Source organism: Centruroides vittatus, unplaced genomic scaffold (genome assembly GCF_030686945.1).
Source record: "Centruroides vittatus isolate TY-2023 unplaced genomic scaffold, ASM3068694v2 contig_2747, whole genome shotgun sequence".
Taxonomy (NCBI): Eukaryota; Metazoa; Arthropoda; class Arachnida; order Scorpiones; family Buthidae; genus Centruroides; species Centruroides vittatus.
Window position 1 is genome coordinate 2,285,298 of NW_027121750.1, and position 20,941 is coordinate 2,306,238.

At 34.1% G+C, this 20,941-nt stretch overlaps 1 protein-coding gene across 5 annotated transcripts; it reads left to right on the forward strand.

Moving 5' to 3' along the window:
- Positions 1-4,277: 4,277 nt before the first annotated feature.
- On the forward strand, positions 4,278-13,516 carry LOC136972016 (zinc finger protein 519-like). Of its 5 annotated transcripts, none has more exons than XM_067266565.1 (5): positions 4,278-4,339; positions 6,907-7,071; positions 10,856-11,491; positions 11,980-12,174; positions 12,641-13,516. In XM_067266565.1, the coding sequence occupies exons 2-5, from the start codon at positions 6,952-6,954 to the stop codon at positions 13,391-13,393; spliced, it is 1,704 nt and encodes a 567-aa protein (XP_067122666.1). In that variant the 5' UTR covers positions 4,278-4,339; positions 6,907-6,951; the 3' UTR covers positions 13,394-13,516. The 5 variants fall into 5 exon arrangements, with proteins under 5 accessions (XP_067122666.1, XP_067122670.1, XP_067122669.1 ...); XM_067266569.1 differs by lacking the exon at positions 4,278-4,339 and adding an exon at positions 4,380-4,393; XM_067266568.1 differs by lacking the exon at positions 4,278-4,339 and adding an exon at positions 4,498-4,520.
- Positions 13,517-20,941: the final 7,425 nt, after the last annotated feature.

Here is a 20,941-nt window from a genome sequence, read left to right on the forward strand (position 1 = left end):
AATCTGTTAACCGTAAATGAACTACATTAATTTTTGTCAATACTTTCGATTTTAAATTGGATTCATTCAAATTTAAAATGTAATTATTAAAATATAAGAATTTTCTCACGTAACTCTTCTAAAAATAGAAATAATCGAAGGTATACTCAGGAGGAATCGACGAACTGTGAAAATGAAAAAGTGGATGTAGTCAAAACGCGGCATTCTTTAGGGACCGTCCATTAATTATATGTAAATTTAAGGGGAAGAGAGTCGAGAAAAGTACAGTACATCATTGTACACAATGGGAAGAGTCGAGGTATTGACTTCGCGAACTATTTTTAGTGGTATTAGTGGCGTACGAAGTTTTACTTATAAGCCTACTTACTGTTCATGTGAATAAACTATAAGTTAGAAAAAATCTGCAGAAATTTAAATTTATTTTTTCATTCTCAGGAATCCGTGAAGAATTCTATACGTAATTAAAGGGGAAGGAATCAAAAGCGGTTTAAAAACTACACGTAACTTATGAACAGTCCCTTATAAAATATTCAACATTTCGATGTCAAATTTAAATATTTACACACTTAAATTTATTTCGTGTAGATTATTAATTGCGTGTGTTCTTGCTTAATGTGTTTCTAGTTTATACCTTCTTCACAAAAGTTTAAAATTTCACTTGGATGGACGTCAAATTACTGTATAACGTCACGAGCATTCATTCCATGAAACTGGTAATCAGATCGTCCTAAGTAAAAAACGTGAATATACGCAATCTGTCAGAAAACTAATTTGAGTATGAAAAGTTTGGCTAATTTAAATTTAAGATTATTCAAAATATTACATCCCACAATTTTCAACATTTAAACTTGGGCACTCGCTCTTATATAAACAAGTTGGTGAGTGCATAAAACTACTAAACACTAGTAGTTTGTGATCGCGGGTTTGTGACTCACCAAGGGACTGGCTCACCAGGTTTTCTTCGCGTGTCTGGCATCTAAATAGGGTCTAGTTTCCCTATAGAAAGTTCTCCGGGGAGGCACTCCTCTCTTGGCAAATCGCCCATGTGTTGCGCTGCCGTATCCTATTAATCCCACATTGAATATAAACTGTATTCCTCGCAATTGACTAATAGATAACAAGTAAAGAAGAACAAATTTAGTTTTCACGCCTACATTATAATTTAATTACTATAATGCTATATGCTGATACTTAGTTCTTAACTTGTATTTTAAATTGAACTTTTCAATAAGTTTATAAATTCCATATAATTTTTGTAAACATCAAACGGAACGTCATCATTTCTGATTTATATTTTGAACAGTGGCTCCAACTTCTAAGGCTCAAGCCAATAATTTTGGCTTACACAATAATTTATTACTTTGTAATTTAGGATCATTTACACAGTCCCACTTTAGTCCACCCAATATATTTAAAAAGTTAATTTGATGCCTAATTAACACCAGTATCAAATACTGGTGATGTCGTTTTTTGTTACCTCATTCGGGTGTGTCAATTACGTCACACGTTAGATCTCCTGTTAATGAACAAAATTGACGCCTGTCTCGTTACACGAAATAGCAATACTGTAATACCGCATCTGTACAGGGATCGCATCGGCTAACGAGAGCTTGGAGTTTAAAGCAAATCTCTTTTACCATCTTTTTTGAATAAATGAAGTACACAGAATATTAATAAAAAGCCATTTTAAAAATTTTATTTTTTGTTAGTAAAAATAATACTAATTTATGGGAGTAGGAACCACTACGCCCGTTTTCTCTAGGCCAGAAGAAAAATTCCCAGCTCCCCTCTCGATGTTCCTGTATTTATATAACACATCTCTATAGATTAACGGATCCACAAGTACCCAAAGGAGTTAACTCAAGAAGTAAAAATATTTGAATAATTAATAAATACCTTTTATTGATACGTTAACATTATCATTATAATTAACACGACGATTGTTTTCTCATCTACGGCTACCACCGCATTTTGTAGTAGCGGTAGTGAAATGTAAACAAAATGGCTACGAATCGAGGACAACGCGTGTGGATATCTTTTAAACTTGGCCCATCAGTGGCACCAAGCGATTCCGTTCCCTGAACACTGGGAGTTCGGTTGTTGGTTCGCACCTCGCCAGGACGGGTTGACCACGTGGAGTTTTCAGAGTTTAAACTTTATATTAAACAATGGTTCTACATCGCTCTGTGCCCCATTGCAAATATAAACAAGGAGATTATTATAATGAACAGAATTCTCTTTCACAAGTTTATGGTAGAAAGAAAATTAAGACCTAAAACTACATTTGAATTTGAACAGACTTGCCTTTCTTTGTAAGACAGTATGCCCCATATCTAATTAAGAGTAATTAACAAATTTTATTAAATAGGATCAGTTTTATATAAATTCTTTATAATTCATCATGTTAATAAAGTTATTTAACAGTTAAATAGATACCTTTTATTTTTGGAGATTTGAGGAACTGGTTTAGTTAAGATTAGGTAAATACTTATTTAATCTTTACTTAACCAGGCAAGTAAATAGCAAACCAAGCCTTTAGATTAATAAGAGACTACAAATGAAAATTGATAAGCCATCTATGACAGTTTTCATTGCCAGAACAGGTGAAAAGTAATTGTTATATCCATTTGTGACCAATTATCTAAGCATTCAAATGTACGTTCTCTAAAAGATAATTGTACAATTCAATTCTGTATTGTAGTTTTAGTAAATGGAAGACTAACAAACTTACGGATTACTACATTGGCTACCTGGCAAGATTCACCTGCATCAGGCAGCCATTGATAACTCATTAAGACCAGTGGCGTAGCGTAGTGGGGGCGGCAGGGGCGGCCCGCCCAGGGCGGCACTTTTAGGGAGCGACAAAATTTCACAATAAATAATATCTTGTAAAAAGTTGAACCATTTCATTTTATATATTTGTCGCACCTACGATTCGGACCGATTGAAATGAGCACGAAATTTTTCATTACTTATACCTAAATAAGGGGGCGGCGAAATTTTCCTCCGCAACGGGTGGCTGACACCCACGCTACGCCACTGATTAAGACAAGCAAAAATTATTATGAATGTCTTTATCAAACAGCAATATGCAAAATCTGAGGCGAGAAGCATAAAACAATCCAATAAAAAATATGGCCAAAATAGGAGCACCAGCGACAACAGGTTGCTTTGCTTGGTAGAGAATTATACATCTTGTTTGTTTAGTAATGGCAAGCAACACTTGGGTTGTGGCTGCCTAGAGGAGGGGGTGCCTTCCGGAGGTCTTTTTAAGGGAAACTGGCTCCTATTTAGGCATTATAGACGTGGAGAAAACCCGGAAAACTCCACGTGGCCAGCCCGTCCGAGCGAGGCGCGATTCCACGACCGAACTCCCAGTGTTCAGGAAACGAAGACTGCTTGGCCACTGGTGGGCCGAATTATGCATCGCATGCTTGCTTCAGTGAATATCGTGAATATCGTGAATATTCAGTGAATAAGTTTCTGTTTTAACTCCGACAAAGAAGTTAATTTATTTGAATAGCGTTAGCAGTTAAACAATCCCTCTTTTCAATGTTCCTACGCGTTAGTGCTTCCCGTGGGTTACAATCGCGGATGGTGCGGTAAACCGTATTTGTCGTCGTAAATATTTTTAAAAACAATGTTTTGAAGTTTGAACAAATAAATTTTAATTTTTTTTTTGTGTCAGTGGAGAGGGCTTAAGTCCCTACAATTCTCCCCTTGTATCTGTCACTGTTTCTAGAGTTGGATGGCCGAGGGGTTAAGAAGTTAGTTTATTGGTCTGAGGTCGAAGGGACAAATCCTTTGAGGTCGAAAACCTGAAATTTGTAGGAAGGTGATCCATCCTGGATATGTTAGACCCCATTCTTAATCATCCAGACACCTGATCAAACACACAATAGGCTTGAAGAAAAAGCGTTCTTAGGGTGCGACTATGCAGACGCGAATTTAGAGCGAGCGAGAGGTTGCGAGAGATTTAGTTTTCGCAAAGGAAAATCATGCACAAGCGAGAAGCGAAAAATAACGCTGGTGAGAGCGAATTTCTGGTTCTCGCATATATCTGACCGGTTTTGATATTTATCGCGTCTCGCCTCTTCTCGCCACATATTCTCGCTCGCTCGCGTCTGCATAGTCGCATCCTAATAGTTTCTTGAAGTTATTTTAAATATTATGAATTATTAATATTTATATATTATTATAATTCTTACAAAAAAATTTAAAATTTATTTTAAAGTATCTTGAATTAAATTAAGAAAAAAAAAAAAAAAAAAATAGCAGTCGAATATCGGGGTTTTAGAAAATAACGCGCCGTCTAGTATTCGTTTATGGAACTATTGAGGTAGACGTATAGCATTTGTTTTGTCATTCAAATTTATAATCTTAAATTTGATATGTTACATTGGTTTTAATTACTTTATTAAGATTTAATACCGAATAAAATTGCGTAATTCTAGAATTTTTGAGATTTTTTGTATCTATTTAGTAAATGGTCGATCTGTGTCGTCACATTATACCGATACGTAAGTGAAATGGATTAATTTGAATATTAATCCATTTCATTAGTAACGTGCTATTTATTTACGTCTCTTGTAAAGCCTTCAGTAATTGGTAAACAAGCTTAAGGAGCAAATGTTTGTGTCTGTTGTTATGGAGATGCAATTCTTTCTAAAAACATATTGGATTTATATATTTTTGTTATCGTTGAATGTATGTATACATTCTGTATTGTATCGAATGTACTGTACAGTACATTATTTTGTAATGGTGTTTTGGTTTGTAAACGATGCATTCTGATATTACTCAAGGTTTTAGCATCTATGAATAACATTAACAAAATGAATAGGAACAACTGATAAAGTTGTTAATGAATTAGTTATTCATATTCATTAAGTGACCGGGGTTAATGTTACTCTAGGTATACAAAATGGCGGCTCGTCTCCGATTCCAGCAAATAGAAGAAAGGAAACTGGGGACGCACGTTCTAACCTAACCTATTCTAATAAATTACCATAATTATTAGCAACCAAATTATTAGAATAGGTTAGGTTAGGTTAGAATGTGTGTCCCCACTGTTCCCTGTCTTCTGATTGCTGGAATCGAAGACGCGTGCTCGTCTTCGATACCAGCAATCATTTCATTTTGTATACCTAGGGTAACATTAACCGTGACCGGTTCAGACACTTATTTTCTAGGAATTATCACATCCACAGACTCCAAAAAATACAAGACAATCAGCAACTTTATTTTACCCAGATGCATTTCGGAAATTACTATATTTCCCTTCTCGGTAGGCTTTCGTACAAGCTAAACAAGTCACAACGCTTCTTCAATATGCTAGTATTAAATTACTTTCATTTGTTATTTTTTGCCTCGTTCACCAACACTCCTCCTACTGAAAAACAATGAATGAAGGTAATGACGACAAGGACTGTGGATAATATGTATGGTTAAGGAAAAGAGCACAGGTACTGCAATATAATTGATGATATAATTAGGTTAATTTTTTAAAGAATTTAAACAATAATGTGTTTTTAAAAAGATAGAAAAAAATGATTTTATTATGGAAATTAGTAAAAAGAAGGTTGGAATATTGAAAAATTGTGGGAGGTAAACAATTTAAAACTTTTTAGCAGTTGCAAATTTAATGTATTCTTTGTATATTTACTAGGGTATTGATAAAGCGTTTGTGCCTCGTTTAGCTTGTACGAAAGAAAGCCCACCGAGGAGGGGAATATCGTAATTCCGAAATGCATCTGGGTAAAATAAAGTTGTTGATTGTCTAATATTTTGGAGTCTGTGGATGTGATAATTCCTAGAAAATAACCGTGTCTGAACTGGTTGTATATTGTAATTTTAAAAAAATAAAAATTGAATGGAAGCAGAAGGATAAATCATAGTTATTTGTGGTTTGACAGAATTTCTTGCTGAGGATAAGGATATTTGTATTTATCACATTTTAATGGAGATTGTTATTTGGACAGGGCTCTGTAGCTTTGGTCATAGTTCAAATCACAAAATAAGAAATAATTATTGATAAACAGTGACGTGTCTAAAATTTTTAATCAACCGATTCAAATAAAAGAATAGCTGACACCTTTAAAGTTATATCTATGTAATTGTTGAGATGCAAAGTACATAATTATGTCAGAGGTGAATGAAGGTCAGTTGAGGCCCCCTGTGCATAAGAAAATATTGGACCCCTTAAAAAATAGAGAGACAGGGAAAATAAAAATACATGTTAACCATATTTTTAAATAAATAAAAAATAATATAATCAAATTTTATCACCAATTGTAAACTTGTGCATAATTAAAATTGCACATATGAAACAAAACTTGGTGACAGAAAAAAAGTGTCAAGTTGGGGTTTCGCGGGGCTCTTCAGAAGTCAAGGCCCAGGGTGTGTGCCTAGCATGCTCACCATTAAATCTGCCTCTGAGTAATGTAATAAAATATGATTTTCCCTTTTCACATTCATATGAAACTAATGATCAAACTTGTGTGAGTGATTTCATGTGATTATTATTCGTATAATACATTTAATTGTTATAACCAACATATAAAGTAACATATGTGGTAATGCATAATTCGTGTATTTTTTCATTGAAGTTTTATTTAAACAACATTTCGTAATTAATTAATCGGGATGCAACTTTTTTAGTTGCACCCTGTTTAATTAATATGCTAAATCTCTGGGTTTACTACTGAGTGTATTTATAGCCAAAGATGATTTGATTATGAAATAATTACACAATAAAAATACACAACCTTTAAATTTCAGCAATTTCACAATATTTTATTGTGTTTTGTGTAATGTAGTAATACAGTATTAAAACATTTAATTAAAATATATGTTTAAGCTGTTTTTTTTTTAAATAATGCTAATTTTTATCATTTTTCTTTTCAGATTTTAAGTTATAAGCAATTTTAAACATTGAAACTGTTTTATATAATGTCATGTTCAACTATATATTGTGATATTGTTAATGTTGGAAACATTGGTCAACAGCCACTTGTTGATATTTTGGCAAATGTTTCGGCACTGTCCCGTGTGTCAGTTGGAGCTTATCAGGTAACATATTTTGTTTCTTTTTGTGTTTATGAATGTTGTTACAGAGATTAAAAATATCAACAAAACAAATGAATTTTAAGTAATGATGATAACATCAACATATATAGTAACAGCAAAGCACATTATCTACTGGTTAGATATATATTTATGAAATAACAATCATTTTTTAGTGAAGTTTTAAAATTTAGCAAGCTACCTGTAGTGATTTTCTTATAATTTATGTGTCTTACACAAATGATTTTTATCTCTGACATTCTAAATTTGAATTAACAATATTATCATTAGTATTCAGGTGTATAATCTGTAAAGACAAAGGTTAAGAATGTGCTTAACTGTTGCATTATGAATACAACTCCTAGACAAAAAGTTAGAATATTCACCTAATTGAAAATTTAATGTACATTTTCTCATGAACAACACAGAGTATGAAACTTTTTTTGACCCTACGTAAACAATATCTATTTATATTTATTATATCCATTAATCAGAAAAATTAACTCAAATGTTTTTTTGTTACAAATGGAAATGGAATGCCAAAAAAATAGAATAACAGTTTGACCATGACAAAAAATTAGATTATTAGCAAAAACACTCAAACAAACAGCCATAAAAATCTAAATTTTAATGCAAATTCCCATATTGCTGGGCATAGCAGTACAACATGGGGCGTAAGCACGACATCAGTGACAGAACTAAAAATATTATAGCCTTGTATAAAGTAGGAAGAACACAAAAAGAAATTGTGAATTATGTAAAATGCTCACAGCCAACAGTCTCTAGAGTACTGAAACAACAAAACTGTGTTCAAGTTTTAACTAATAAATGCCAGAAATGTGGACATAAACGAGCAAATACTGCAAAGGATGAGAGAAACTTGAGAAGGATTGTCGTGTGAAACCATTTTAAGAGCGTTAAATACTTGCATGCACAATGGAGAGCAACTGGAGTGAACGTTAGTAGCTGAACCACATGCCGAGGGTTGCACGACTTGCACTTCAACTGCTGTGTTCTCAAGATGAAGCCATCTCTAACGAAAAGTAATGACAAGCGAGTGTCAGATGGTGCAGAGAGATCATGCAGGGTGTCATGTGGAACAAGACGATTGGAATAATGTTCTCTTCAGTGACGAATCCCTGTTTTGTTTCTCCTATGGTGACCAAGGTCCACGTGTATGGAGAACAACCAAAGAGGCCTTCGAAAAGGACTGTATGAAGAGATCTGTCATGATCAAGGGATGCATGAGTGCTAACAGCATAGGACAACTGTGCATTCTTTGGAAATGTGTCAATGCACAGACATCTCAAGACATCTTAGAGACATTTATGATACCATCGGCAAAGGATTTAATTGAGAAAACATTTCTATTTCAACAAGATGGAGCATCCTCTCATACTGTGAAGTCAACGATACATTGGTTACAAGAACGACAGATTGCAATCCTGCCTTGGGCAAGCAATTCCCCAGACTTAAACCCATTGAAATTTTGTGGGGAGTCACAAAATGATGACTTAATGAATGGTGATCAACTTCTAAAGAGGAACTAGTGATGTGCATTCAACAAATTTGGAACTGCATCACCAGAAATGAATGTGAAACATTAATCCACACCATGCCTGACAGATTGTGAGTACTAATTATGGCAAACAGCAACACCACAAAATATTAAGTTTATTTTGTTGTATTTCCTATATTTAACCCACATTTAGCTAATATTCTAATTTTTTGTCATGGTCAAACTGTTATTCTATTTTTTTGGCATTTCATTTCCATTTGTAACAAAAAAACGTTTGAGTTAATTTGTCTGATTAATGGGTATAATAAATATACATAGATATTGTTTATGTAGAGTCTAAAAAAGTTTCATACTCTGTGTTGTTCATGAGAAAATGTACACTAAACTTTCAGTTAGGTGAATATTCTAATTTTTTGTCTAAGAGTTGTAGTACAGTAGTGGTTTGCAAGATAAATACATAACCAAAATGGAAAAAAGTCTAGAATAAAATAGGAAAAACTCAGTACAGGTCTTTCAAAAAGAATGCTACCGTTTTAAACTACTGTAATCATTTTAATTATTACCTGAGCAGTATGCATTGTACTCCAATCGATAGAGTAACTGTTTGATTTTCATCTTCCATCTGCATTCAAATGTCTTTTTGTCTGTTGCCTTTAGGAAGTGCTGTAAATAAAAATGGCACCTTCACAACATACAAAAGCAGGCATTTTGTATTTTCTGCAGTTTGCAAACTTGGAATCAGAGTCATTATTGTGTAAAAAGAATATTTGTCTTATATGGTAGATCACTTTGAAATTGCCTGTGGAATCAATCATCATGTTGCATAATGATGACTGATTCCAACTTTGCAAACTGCTGAACACAGAATGTTTTCTCTATTACAGATTTGTCATTTATGAAGAAGCAACAGATAAAAATATGTTTGTATGCAGATAGTAGATGAAACTTGGACATTTACTCTATTGATCAACATCATATATATTGCATACTTCTTAGATAATAATTATGATATCAAAAGTAATTTAAAATGGTAGCATTGTTTTGAAAGACCCTGTATTAAACTGTATTAATATAACTAGAAAATATATCAATTTAACAAAAATAGACAGTCAACAGTTCTGATGGGTATTTATTTGAAAATTAGATATTGATATGTCCCATTACAATCTTGTAAATATTGCAAGTTTACTGTAATGATTTCTATGAAACAAATATTGAATGTCTGCCTTATTTCTGTAAGATAAACATTAAAACAATATGTTACTGTGTTATGAACCAAACAATGTTTACAGTTTGTTTTTCATATTTTTCAGGAAAGGAATTTAATTTTAAGTTTTATTATAGTTACGTTAGTATTTTAATCATGGTTGTGAAGTCGGAGTTAGAACAATTTTGCATGGAGTCAGTTGGGGTTGGAAAAATGCACCATTTCTGACTCCAACCTTGATATAAACTTCTTCTTCTGTGTACGCCATATCAGATTCCTGACGTCGGCGACATCTGGCATAGGTTAGTAAGTTAGTAATACACCAAGGTGTTTCTAGGGAAAGTTACAGCCAGAGTGGTTTCCCGTTGCCTTCTCTTGGGCGCAATGTTACGCGAGGGGAAATGCCTTCCGGGAGTCTTGTAAGGGAAACTGGCCCCTATTCAGGTGTTACAAACGTGGAGAAAACCCGGAAAACTCCACATGGCCAGCCTGTCTGAGTGCGACGCAAACCCGCAACCAAACTTCCAGTATTTAGCAACAGAACCGCTTGGCCACTGGTAGGCTTATATAAACTTAAACTTATATTTAAATTACAGCCTTACATTTAAATATTGGTTGTAAGTGTAATGTGTAAGATGATAATTCCTATGGTAATGATGAAATGTCTTATAGTTGTAGTATCATCATAGTAAGTTTGGTATTATTAATATATATTAAGCTTTTATGAAGATGGATTTAAAAATCAAGGAATCGAGTTGGAGTTGGTGACTTCAGGTACTGACTTCAAGGCTCTGGTTATAACTCATTTTAAAGAAATTAATATTTTATTTGGATAAATTTTCAAAATATTAATTTAAATTTCAAATATCATTGACTTTGCATTAATAAAAAGGTAAAAATTACATTTAGTTATAGAAATATCTATTTATTTTATCTCTGTCTGAAAAAGAGGCAAAGTAAATGAAAGATTGATATATTAATTGATAGTAAATTATATTTTTTTTATGTGTAAATAAAATTTTATTTATTAAATTTATATTTTCTTTATTTTTATAATTAATTAGGTATTTTCGGAAGTAAAAGCAACTCTGACTGCTGAAGTAATCAAAATGTTGCCAATGGACATACGAGACATTCTGCAGAAGTATTCTATATCGGCAAAACTTGGAATTGAGTTAGAGAACGGAAGTACTCATCATTCCCTTTACGGAAACTTAGAAGACATTATTGAAGCTTATAGAAAATTACAATATTATCTTTCTGAAAATACAAAATATTTCGACAACGAAAGCACTACGATGAATGATCTCAATGTTTTAATAAATAAAAATACAGATGGCATTGATGTAGCGAAAGAAACTTCCGACGTTTTGAACTTCAGACAAGAAAAAGAAAAATCAAATACTCAAAAATCAATGTACAGATTAAAGAAAACAAATTTAAAGCAATGCTCAAAAATGAATGACAATCAAGCAAAAAGTGGTGTATATCAAACTGATCAAGACTTAAATGATAATTTAAATTCTAGAGCTTCCAGGACTATTAATAACGAAGAGAACAACACTTCAGAAACATTAAGTATGGAAAATAAAAAGAAGAATTACGAGAAAGCCTCACCGTATAAATATTTCTGTGATTTGTGTTCTTTCAAAACAAAGCGAAGCAGTCATTTTGCCAAGCATAGTGCAATTCATAAAAAGGTAAATTATTTTAATTTTTAAGTTTGAACAAATATGTCATCAATTTTTTAAAGATATACATCCTTCATAAGAGTAATATTGTATAGTTTCATTTCTAATACACAGTCAACTCCGCATAAGTCGTCACCCGGATAACTCGACACTGTCGGTTAAGTAGTCAATTTTCTGTAATCTCAGCTGACTTACATAGGCATTAATGTTAGAAAACTCGGTTTACTCGACATCGTTTAACTCGTCACCACTGGATAAATCAACATACTTTTTCTGTTTCGCACTCATTTAGACGTCTGATAAGTCGACTCCCCTCCCGAAAAAATGAGTTCACACCATACAGTAAGCTGTGTGGTGTGAAAAATAAAATTTCAATAGTAAAAATAGTAAATAATTTAATAATTTGTCAAAATCAGATATGTGTATACCTTAAATATTGGAGTATTGATACCTCTTTTTTATTTTAAAAATATATTTTCCGTCTGTATACTCCTCAGGTTTCATCATTGTATAAATGCAACAAATGTCCCTTTACCACAATCAGATTGGGACATCTAAGAAGACATCAGACCTTCCATAGTACTTTTGTTCACAGATGCAAGCAGTGCAGATATCAGACCGACAATGCTAAGTTTTTGATGCGGCATGTCAGACAAAGACACAATAGATACGAAGAGAGAAAACAAGCAGAGGTATTGTATCTTAAATTTCATAGATATTTGTAAAATATATAAGAAACTGTTAGTGTTTTGGACTGTTTTAATATGCGAAATGTGATCATTGTTTGGAGATTGAATAATAATTAGGGAATGAGGAAGTTTACCAAGTTATTCAGAAGGATATTTCAGAGTATTATACACTATACTATATACTGTATACATGCAGATAAATTCAATTTAGTTATTATCAAATTTCTTATAAATGCTTGATTATTTATCATTATGTTTATACAATAAAGTCTGACAGAGTAATTTTTGAGGAAAAAAGACATATATAATTTGTTTAGGCATAACTGCAATCCAAAAGTTTCTTGTTATTTTATTCATTGATTATTTTAATATTTTACACAATATAATGTTTATAGTAAAAATATTGAATTGTATTTAAATATCACATTTAATGTAAATAAATTTGTTTTACTTTTTTTTATTTTGAAAGGTGTGGGAGTGTTCACACTGTCCATATAAAACATCGCGGCAATATTACTTTGATCGTCATCAGCAGACGCATAAGGTAAAGGATCTTTTGTCACCTTTACATAGATGTGATAAATGTTGCTATAGCACCAAAAGAAAAGAGCACTATATTCGTCATATGAATAACGTTCATGGTAATCAAAGACCATATTTATGTCATCTGTGTGGAAAAGCTTTTAAACGAGGAGATGCACTGCGTCAGCATCACATCACACATTCCGATAATGAAAAGCAGGTAGATACTAACATAAAATGTGACATTTGTGAGAAAGTATTTCGTTCCCATTCTCATTTATATGAGCACAGGGCGGTGCACTCCACCACTCGTTCTTTTTTGTGCGAAATATGTGGCGCATCTTTTAAAACTCGTTCCGTGCAGAGAAAGCACGTGCTGTCCATACACAAAAATCCTCGAGCATTTTCTTGTCACATATGCGACAAAAGATTTAACACGCAATATGCCATGAAACGTCATCAGAAGATACACATAGACAGGACCGTCAAAGAAAAGGAAGGTTCGGCAGATGCAAATGTAGATGATACTACTACAGTTGTAGCTCTAACAAGCATAGCGAATGATGCCTCATCTACATTGACGGCCACCACGGAATATATTGCTGCAGGATTCGATCCAACGGCAACGAGCACTCTGGGACATGTACCAGAAACAGCCACCGCGCTGTTATATCTGACCAGTGATACGGGTCAGTACTAATTGTTAAATATGAAAAGAAACATCTGTTTTGATTCCATGGGAAGTTACTATATATTAAGTTAGATTTGTATGAATTGATAATCGTTGTGGATTGGGATAGTAAAATTATTATTAGAAACAGTATTTTGTGACTTTATTTTTAATTTGACTTAAACAAGATTAAGCGGAGATATAATTTTCTAATTTGATCAAAATCTTTTATAAATTTTCCAATTTTAATTGTCTTCTAAGAATCAAAATTACGACCATACAAATATTTTGGGTCAGAACACAATAATCCTTTGTAATAGTCCAACCAGAGACAGATGGTAACAACTTAAAACCGACGAAATGACATTAAGAAGTAAATACAATACAATTGACACCGACCTTTTCTTAGAGAATCCGACGTCAAAATCACAGCATTAAAATTTTTCACAATATCACTCAGGTAAAAATCAGTTGTATTTATATCCCTCTTCAGCAGATTTCTGGTGGAACACTGGAACAGCTTCTTAATTTGCATAATTACATTAGTAATAAAGTTCCAAGGATAAATTTGTCGATTAAATCAAAATTACGACCATACAAATATTTTGGGTCAGAACACAATAATCCTTTTTAATAGTCCAACCATATTAAAAAAGGATTATCGTGTTCTGACCCAAAATATTTGTATGGTCGTAATTTTGATTCAATCGACAAATTTATCCTTGGAACTTTATTACTAATGTCTTCTAAGAAGTTAAATATGATAAAAGCGTTTTAAATATACATAAATATACATATCCTTTGAATAACTTCGAAATTTGAAGTGAAAATTCTCTCTGAACTGTGATATGCATATTAATTTGTACATTTAGATTGAAGTTTATGTGCTTCCATATTATAGAATAATAGACTACAACAACTGTTATTTGGTCAATGTTGCTTTGCTTTTACAATAATACATTTTCAGATGCCACCTTACCAATCAACTACCTTTTTTCTCTCATGAGATAAAAGAGAAAGGGTAATTTCGGGTTGCAAGATTGGGCTACAAGTAGCAGATTAAGATATTTGTAGAGCTTTACATTACTAGATTTGGGCTGTTTTGAGAATTCTGCTTTGCTTTTTATAAAATTCATCTGGCGACCTCTGAGGTTCTCACTGGACATGTACTATTTAACTGCAGTTTATTTATAATAATAATTATAAATTAATGAAAATAGCATTCTTTGTATGTAGCCATATTCTGTTTGCTTAATAAATTACATTGGTTATGTGGCATTCAGCATATTGTACAGTATAGAAATATGTAAACTTTCAAATAATCTCAGATCATTTGAAAGTTGATAATTCTAAGTCACAGTTATTTTATTCCTTGAATTTTGAACTAACGAGGATTTCCTCTATGTATTCAATTCCATTTAAAGTTCTTTGTGCTGATATTAATCCAAGAAAGCAAACATATCCCTGTTAAAAATGGCATTCATGTTTCAATAATAGTTATGTAAATTAAAAAATAAGAAATCCAAATTCATATAGTTTAAATCAAAGTATCATTCTCCCTCTTCTACTCTTCTCTGGATCACTTACAGAACTGACTTGTCTGTACTGAGCAAAATTGAAGCTCTTGCATGCAAGTGTCACATTTCAGAATTAATCAAACAAATTAAATTATATTACAAAAATTTTGTGCTCATCACATTTACTGTTAGATTTATTCTAACATTCTATAATTACACTTGAATTTGATCAGAAAACACCATACAAATGTGTGGATAAAAATTTAAGTTACTTAGAAGAATGACTATTTCAATACATTTTTTTGAGACAAAGTAAAACTAATTTACCCTATTTACTCGCATATAAGACGATCTCGCATATATGAAGAACGTGTTACAGAATTTTTGCATTGATTTGAAGTCTGCCAGTGATAGAAAAATGGATCATAACACTAATTAAATTATAAGACCAAGTTTGGATAGAATAAAGCAGTGTTTTTCAACCTTTTTCATTGAGTGGCACCCCTGATTGAAAAATAAAAAAATCGTGACACCCTTGACCGGCGGCGGATCTAGAATCTAAATAAGAGGAGGCTAATGGGGCAGATAAACCAGAATATTACGCGCAACGCTGCGATGAGGTCCGGGAAAAAAATTTTAAAAATTGACAGTCTGAAGTAGCATTTCAATGCAAAAAACTGCGTTTCTATGTGTTCATAATCAAAATTTTAAATCCATTGAATTTTGTCGAAATACCAATATGTAAAATAATAGTCTCGGTATTGTTTTTTAAATTTAGTTTTATTATCGGCCCTAAACTTTGCCACACTCCAATCCTGGCACCGTAGCACCCTAAGGTGCCGCGGCACCCCGGTTGAAAAACACTGCGCTACGTCATTGAATGCTTAGTCTTAAATAAATGTAATTATAATTTTATCACATTTATCTATGTTTTTCCTGCAAAAAATTTCGCTTCACAAAAATGTTTTTTACATTTAATTGTACTGTACACTGCTATATATTGACTAAGGCACTCCCGTTTGTCGATAATACGAAATTCAACTAGCAAAAATGCGAGATGGAAAAATACTTAAGAAAATGGCTGCCACGGGGTATGCATATAAAAAAAAGTATGGAAACTGCTGCTCTGAATCAATGTAGTGAAGTCGGTTCGTTAATTTTTATGTAACCTACGCAATTTCTTCTAATAAATACGAGTTATTCGAGTGCAACGAACATAAAAATGTCTTCCGATTGTGGGTCTCAAAAATTCCGGATTGAGGGGGAAAATTGTTACGGCCTTGCTTTTCACAATTTTGTAAGTTCGCCGACCTTTAGGGGGGAATTGTTAATCCCGCGACAGGATGGTCTAGGGTCGTTCGCGTGTGGGTGTGAGGGAGGTGACACAGACAATAAGTGTCTCACAAAGAAACTCGTTTATTTAAACATAAAACAACTCACACTATGCACAGATCGTTACAAAGGTAAACGTTCGAACGTTTTTGTGTCGATGTGTTTCCTATCGTCGCTCGATAGTAGGCCCCGGGGCAGCGACTCGTCGGTTGGCGTCGGCGGACCTTTCGATGGACACCTTGGAACACCTCTTGTTTCCCTTGAAACCTCTCGGAAAAGTCTCTTGTCCTTCCAATTCGGCGATTACTTCAATCTCTCTTTTTCGTATTGTTCATGTTGATTGGCTCCACGTCTTTCCTTTCTCTCTTCTCGATTGGTCCCTCGCTTGTTTCCAAGCGAAAAACGACCCCTGTTCGAGTCACGAGAAAGAACCACCTCGACAAATCTACTTGACACCCTCCGTTTACTCAGGTTGGAAAGAATTGATGGAACTTTGAAACTTGCTCTCATATTTTCCCCATTGTTGTCTAATCTGAGAGATTTTTGAAATTTAATGCTTCGATGTGATGTTCCTTTTCATAATTAACTTTTCCCTTTTTCCTAATTTTAATGATATAAATTTCGTATACGAGCGACTTGTCAAAGGTCCATCTATACTGGAGGACATTCGTCTACAATCATTACTCATTACAATTATTGCGTTTTATTTTACGTTAGGCCTTTTTGTCTTTCGACATCTTTCTCCTTTTTTTTCATGCGTCGCGGTATCAAATGACTAAGGGCTGTTTCACACTATGACCGACTGGGCCGACCGGTCCGACTCCTAGTCGTATTGCCATGGCAACAGCAGTCGGTCGACAGACTGGTCGTTCCAGTCGGACAGATTTAAAAAGTTAAATATTTGTAGTCGCGTCGGAGCAGTCGGTGAGCTACAGCCAATGAGAGCTTCGAAGCTATAACCAATCAGAGTTTAGATTTATCCGAAGTTAGAAAATGGCGGAAGGTAAAGTTTCTCGGAAGCTTTAATAAACGAAGTTAGAAAATATCCATGGCTTTATGATATTCGGCGAGCCGATTATAAAGGCGACATTGAAAAAAATAATTGGTTAGAGTAAAGCGAAAGGTATCCAGCTAAAAAAATAGTCTTAAACTTCATATTAACGAATAGACGTAGACATATCTAAATGTAATTTGATACGCTGAATCGATTGGTATTAAAAAAATATTACTTACGATCAACCGTTTAAAAGTTACGAACGATTTTTTATTTCCGTCTATTTGCTTCGTTTAAGAACAACTTTATTAAGAAATACGCAGGCACTCATCGATATTAACAAAACGAATTACTTTAATTCACCATAATACATTTCATTTACAAGAGAAAGCGACATTAAAAATGCTAAAATGGTGTCGTTAGCCCGCGAACACACGACAACCTTATAAAGACGGCCATGTTTTCTGTTTAAATTGAAAAACTTACCACGATTGGCTAGTGTTCTGATCTGTAAGACGCGTTCCGATTGGTCCTTACGAGTCGGCCACCGACATAATCGTACTCAGTGTGAATTCTTTTACTACTAGTCGGTCCGATTATAGGCTCGGTCGGTCGGACCGGTCGGACCAGTCGGTGACAGTGTGAAACAGCCCTAACGCGTCAAATACGATCTTTGATCGGCTTTTGTCCCTTTTAACAATGGATGATTTTCTACATTCGTTTGAACAATCTTCTAATATAAATAATTAATGTTAACCCGTTTTTGGGACTTCACAATTTTGACCAATAATGTAACTACGTAACTTATGTTTGAAACAAAATTTCATAGATATTTTTGTAATTTTCTATAATGCACACGATTTTTCACAAATTCACCACTCACACTGACATTTTCTCGCAAATTTATTACTATCTTCCAATTACAATCTCTATGCTTTCTATCGGACACTATGTGTACCACGACGTGTGTTGCAGGACGACATTCGGTCACACTACTATTTCGAAACCATAGTCACAGTGTGACGTATTTCCCGAAAACTTTCGAACTCCGAACAGTCCGACGACAATTTTTTATCGTTTTCGGTAACATTCTGAAACAAAATTACGCTTTTATTGCCTTTGACCGGTGCATTCCCTACAAGTTTTTAACAGAAAAGACGTAAAATTATCGTTACGCTATACCTTACGACGTTACGAACTGTAAACATAATTGAAATGTCACGCGCAGATAATCCCTGGTATCTGAATTATAGAAAGTAAAAACTTATTGAATATCTGTAGTAATGACATAAATGGTTTATCGTAGAAATTTCGAGGTAATAAGTGACGCGCTTGATGCGAGATAGTACTCAACTAACAATACTTTAAAATTGTTCTTTTTCAGGATGTACTATAGATTATCACCTATGGAATTTCGGGACTTTGAGTATATATTTGAACTCAGAGAGCCGAGACCAGTTCAACGGTACCTTACTTTTGGGCCGGAGGCAAAAAATAAGAAAGTTATCATACTTTTTTCGGCGATCACGCGATGATCGGGAGTCGCGTCGCTCTCTCCGCTAAGCCTATCGCGTGTTTAACAGGCAGCCCGGCAAGTCGGCCATATATACCTTCAACAAAGGCAGATGTTGATCCACGAGCACACTGATCGTCTACAGTTCGAGTTAAGTCTTTTTTGCACACCCTCGCGCTCGCCGACCTCGGGGGCTACGGCTCCTCAGTCTCGTTATCGCTTGCGGTCGGCTAGTACTACGAGCCGACCGCGCTATCGCGATCGGGAGTCGCGATGCTTGAACAAGAGGGTGTAGTGTTTATACTGCTATTACTACCTTTGCTTTTCGTCACTGCGCGGTGAGTCCGGTCCCGTTCCAGGAAGTGATAACTCTTACCACCTGGGGTTCGTTACGACTGGTAAGATGTGGAGGGTGACGTTTCCCACAAGGGAAAAAAGGAACTGGCGTTTGACTGTTCGTGCTATCAACGGACTCCCCCCGGGAGGGGAGCCGCCGATTGTTTAACGTCACTAGTTAATGATTCACGGTAGTTCTTGAACAAAAGGGAAAAAAAGGAAGTGGCATTCGACTGTTCGTGCAATTTCTTGCCGTTCAGTGCTTTTTTAAATTTGTTTACAGACTTTACCGCGAAATGGCAGCACTAGCAACTATGGTGCCGTCTACATGAAAACATTAAAAAGTATGACAACTTAAAAACTATGATAACTTTCTTATTTTTTGCCTCCGGTCCAAAAGTAGGATATCGTTGAACTCGTCTCGGTTCCCTCATTTCAGATATATACTCAAAGTCTCGAAATTCCATAGGTGGTAATCTATAGTACACCCAGATATATATTCTTAGAACTTCATAGAAAGTAGTTTTGTTTGTGTGGTTGTTGTTCTAAATTACAGTGATAACTTATTGGTACAGTTAACATTTCAGATACTGGTATAAATTGGTTATAATATATCAGGCTCGGTACATGACCATATTCCAAAGGAAAAAAAAAATTCATTTTAAAGTTTTGACCTTATGTATTGGTTAGACAAATGCGAAAGGAATCAATGACAACTTTACTGATCTTTAAATGTTTTTATCGACAAAAATGTGCATTTTGTGAAATATTATCCTTAAAACTTTCATCTATTGGTAAGTTACTTTATCATGTAATAGTTATAAGGACTTGAAATTATAAATGTAATAATTAACGATAAAAATGTAGATGTAGATTATTTTAAATTACTTTTCTATTAAATCGGCTTTTCTACCAGCTAACTTGGCATTGTACTTTTTTGATTCCTCCTTTAATTCCTCCTTTAATTGTACCGTTGTTAACCTTCCTAAAAAATATTTCGTTCTTTCATTATTATAAAGTAAACTTGACCACTGCACTGGCCAGACTATTACGGCACAAGGAACCGACAACCTGGAACCCGCGCTAGTCTAAGCGTGAAATGTCCCGGTTGTAGTCCGTCACCCAAGTAAGATAGGATCGTCCGTTAAAAAAGTAAGTAATAATACTTACAGCTTTCCCGTCTGTACCCACGTGGAAATGTGTGTCCAAATGTATCCATGTTGGGATAATCCTGAGATAGTGTATTGTTCAAATGAGATGTTGATGCACACTATCACACACCAAAAGTCTTCTCACCTCCTAGTTAGTAGGGTGTTTCCCTGAATCACAATAGATAATGTATTTAAATTATATAATAAAAAGTAAAAGAAAAACAACAATTTATCAGTTCAAATTCGATTTCTAGAAGTTAAGTAGATTTTAAACTTCAGTTGCAATAATTGTAATTATTAATATACTAACAGGAATTCGAGAAACCGACCTGTGATTGGTCTGCTACAAGCATGGCATTTCTTGGCAAAATCTGGTGTAGCTATAGCTTCTGTAGGGGCACCTCTTTCTGCAGTATCACACGTCGGATAATTATCGCTATAAAAGCATTTCTTGTGCCAAAGTTTGTTTTCATACAATACGGAATCTGCTTTTTCTACTATTTTATTGCATTTGATGCAACAAACAGAAAACTTTTGGTCATAACATTTTATGCAATATATATCATCATCTCTGGGGCTAAGCTATAAAGCTATCATTTCTGATGGGGTTGGCGCAGAACGCGCAAATGAAACATTTTTCGTCTTGATAGATAATGTTATGTATTGCACCACAGTGCTTCGTTCTGATATGTTAGACCATGGGTGAGCAACCCTTTTAATCAACGGGCCAATTTA